The sequence below is a fragment of the Gambusia affinis genome, linkage group LG11 (genome assembly GCF_019740435.1).
Source record: "Gambusia affinis linkage group LG11, SWU_Gaff_1.0, whole genome shotgun sequence".
Lineage (NCBI taxonomy): Eukaryota > Metazoa > Chordata > Actinopteri > Cyprinodontiformes > Poeciliidae > Gambusia > Gambusia affinis.
The window spans coordinates 4,057,261-4,060,919 of record NC_057878.1 but is presented as its reverse complement, the minus strand read 5'-3'; the positions used below and the strand labels follow the sequence as shown (position 1 = coordinate 4,060,919).

Sequence of the window (3,659 nt, the reverse complement as noted above, 5' to 3'; positions counted from 1 at the left end):
ACATTGCATGTTGGGGAATCTGACATGGATGACTAATACAAAGTTTGGTGCCAATTGACGATTTATTGTCAAAGTTATAGCGCTTTCACAAAGAAAAGTGCTATAATGTCATGTTCGCCGCCTGGCCGTAACCCATAAACATGTTCAAACACTCAAGATTGTGATAACTTTTAATCACCCATCTATAACCTGAACACTGACCAAAATGAAGCTAATTGCTCAAAATCCATAAGAGGAGTTTGTTAAAGTTTCAAGTGTGTAAATGTGAAAAATGGCCAAAATTTGCCTTTTGACCCAAAATGGCTGCATCCCTGTGCATTTTAGGACATGAATCCATCCATTTTCTAACACCCTTGTTCCTAGTGGGGTCGGGATTTGCTGGTATCTATCTCCAGCTAATGTTCCAGGCAAGAGGTAGGGTCACCCTGGACAAGTTCACAGTGTGTCGCAGACAGGATGGACATCCAAAAGACTTTTTTCCTTGATTTAGGGTGTATCTACATACGTAGTTTTTAAATCTCTATAACATGCGGTTTGACTTATCTCACATAAGGGGGAACCATAGAGCAGTTTTGTCACACCCACTTTCGATTCCATTAAAATTTAAAAATGTCCTGCGAGGAAAAATATGGGGTAAATTTTGGTGAAGTTTTGAATAAATTGAGGCTTCCGAAACCATGTAAAGACATGGGAATGTGAGTACAGTAAGCCTTCGCTCAGGCATAGTGAAATCAAAAGCAGGGGCCACCAGTGAGTGATGGGAATGACACAAAATGCAATGTTACTGAGTCCTAAAGTTAAAATGAGTTCTCAAAAAAAGTCTAAAGAGAACGAGGCGAAAGTAGAAACTCCCCAGAGAGATAAAACACCAGAGAGGAGGGAAGGCAGGAAAACATGAGCTACAGGACAGGATCAGATCAGAGCTGCAGCCGTCTGAGGATGGAGATCCAAGACAGAAGTGATCTCTGTTTCCCACTTCTCCTCAACAGCTCCTGCAGGAAGCCCACACTTCACTGGTCTGAAGTCGTTCTCCTGAACTCTGTGCTGCTCTTCATCTCACTGATCACTGTAGTGCTCAACCTCCTCATCATCATCTCAGTCTCACACTTCAGGCAAACATCAACCTACAGATTAGGTTTTAAGAATGTTAGGCCAGATTTACATGATAATTGATGTTCAACTGTGATTTTGTCTCCTTCCAGGCAGCTCCACACTCCTACAAACATCCTCCTCCTCTCTCTGGGTGTTTCAGACTTTTTTGTTGGTCTCCTGTTGATGCCTTTAGAAATCTACAGATTTACATTCTGCTGGTTTCTTGGAGATGCCATGTGTGTTTTGCTTTGTTATTTGATTGGTACAATCATCAGTGCTTCAATTTGGATCATTGTTCTGATATCAGTGGATCGATACGTAGCCATTTGTTTCCCTCTAAATTATCCCACCAGAATCTCATTGACCAGAGTCAAATATTGTGTTTGTCTGTGTTGGTTCTGTGCTTCTTCCTGCAGCTTTTTCTATGCAAAAGATGAACTGATTCAGCCTGGCAGGAGTAATTCCTGCATTGGAGAATGTATAAATTATATTAGCTTTGCTGCAGGAATATTTGATCTTATTTTCAATTTCATACTTCCAGTAATGATCATCATAGTTCTGTATTTGAGAGTATTTGTGGTGGCTGTGTCTCAGGCTCGTTCCATGCGCTCTCACATTACAGTCGCCACGTTTCATTCAGCGACATCAAGAACAAAGAGATCAGAGTTAAAAGCAGCCAGGACTCTGGGGGTTCTAGTTGTTGTATATCTAATGTGTTACTGTCCATATTACTGTTACTCTTTAGTTGGGATTAGTTTAACTAATACCTCTTATTCATTTTCTTTGTTTTTCCTTGGTTATGTTAACTCTTGTCTGAACCCAGTGATCTACGCTCTGTTCTATCCCTGGTTCAGAAAAGCTGTTAAAGTCATTGTTACTCTACAGATCCTGCAGCCTGGCTCACGTGAGGCCAACATACTGTGAATACACTGCTGACTGACTGAAATCAGAACAACAAGAGAGATTCATTATTTAATGTTCTTAATTAATCTGTAGATTTAAATGACCTACTTTGTATTTATTAATGAATGAACAAAAAGTAGATGCTGTTTAGGGGAGTTGAGAACAAAAATAAATTAACTAAGAACGAAATACTATCTTTGATCTTTCATCTGCCTTAAGAACATTTTAAATATCTAAAAAGTCTCTTTCTAAACTGTACGCAGCATTATCATACATCTGATTGTATATTTATTATGTTGTATCTGTAATTCTGTGTTCTGACTTTGAGATTGATATTAACTTTTAAAGTCACCTTAAGCTGCAGCTTTTAACGGATATATTAAAACATTTCAAGGTTTTTTAAAATTCAAATGCATGAGAAACTTCAATGCATTTGTGTTTTCTTCGTCACATTGGCAGCTTTTTACTGGTGGGTAAAAAACTGCCTTTTAATCAGATTCATGTATTTTTATTAAATTAATTCACAATGTCTCTAAGAAGGAAAAAAGCTACAGGAAACTTTCAGTCTTTGACGTTATTTTAAAGTTGAGAGCAGTTGGCAGAAGAAATATGTCTACTGATAGTTATTAATATTTTATTTTGGAGAAACTTTTATCGACATAATTTATTTTCAAGTTAGACATAAATCACTTAAAAGAAAGCAAAGTGTTTAGCCAAACTGATTTAATACGGCTGTGTATTTTAAAAGTATGGAGAGACTAACTTTCGCTGAGCCAAATGTTTTTTAAAAGGTTTGCTGAGAATAAATAAGAACAAAACTTTTACAAGTTAGAAGAAGAAAAAGCACTACTGCCCTCGTAGCTCAGACTCACTTCGGACCTGTCGCTCTGGCACCGCCACCCTATTGCAGTCGTTTGGTCTCACACCGTTCAGGCACCCAACCACTAGGGGGCGAAATATTTAAAGCTTTCAAATAGCCTTTAATCCAGATCAGGATGAGTTCGGTGCTACGATAACTTTGCCGAGTTAATGTCACTTCCTCTTTTGTGTTGAAGGAATGGTGCTGACTTCCTGCAAGCTTTTGTAGATATTTACTTAGCAAGGTTTTAAATTTTTATCATACACACGGAAAAGCTGGAAGAGAAGCACAATTATTCTTACTTTCTTGTTTGAGTGGGCGGGGCTTAAGAGATGCCCAATGTGTGTAGCCATGGACCTTACCAGAGGGGCCGCTTTTCATTGGCTGATGCTCTTTCTACGTGGTCACGTGGGTGGCAGTCTCACAAACACTAGCTTCCCGTTAGCTAAGTACAGCATAATAGCAGTTCTGATACAACTTCTACACCTTGAAGCCTGTCTGCTACACAGTCTTACGTTAGCTAAACAGCTCAATATGCAATGTGTACTGTATCTGACACACACTAAAGATTTTATTTTAGCAGAAAAGGCTTTGGACTAAATTGTTACTCGTGTTAGCCACTCTAGCACCAAGTACAGCTAGTAAATCAACCATCGCTGTGTTCAGGGAAGCGCTGATTAATAATCCAGAAATAAATATCAAGCCTGGAAACTTGATATCGTAACGGACTGGATGCTATGTTTTTAACGTAATGTTTGCTCGTCTTGCGGGGCGCAGGCGGTTGATACGGTAACAAATGTGCTTA

General features: G+C 38.9%; 1 protein-coding gene across 1 annotated transcript; it reads left to right on the top strand.

The window, feature by feature from the left end:
• Positions 1–939: 939 nt before the first annotated feature.
• Positions 940–2,031, top strand: LOC122839918 (trace amine-associated receptor 13c-like). Its single transcript, XM_044131944.1, has 2 exons — positions 940–1,112; positions 1,203–2,031. Exons 1-2 carry the CDS (start codon positions 940–942, stop codon positions 2,014–2,016), a joined length of 987 nt encoding a protein of 328 aa, XP_043987879.1. The 3' UTR covers positions 2,017–2,031.
• Positions 2,032–3,659: the final 1,628 nt, after the last annotated feature.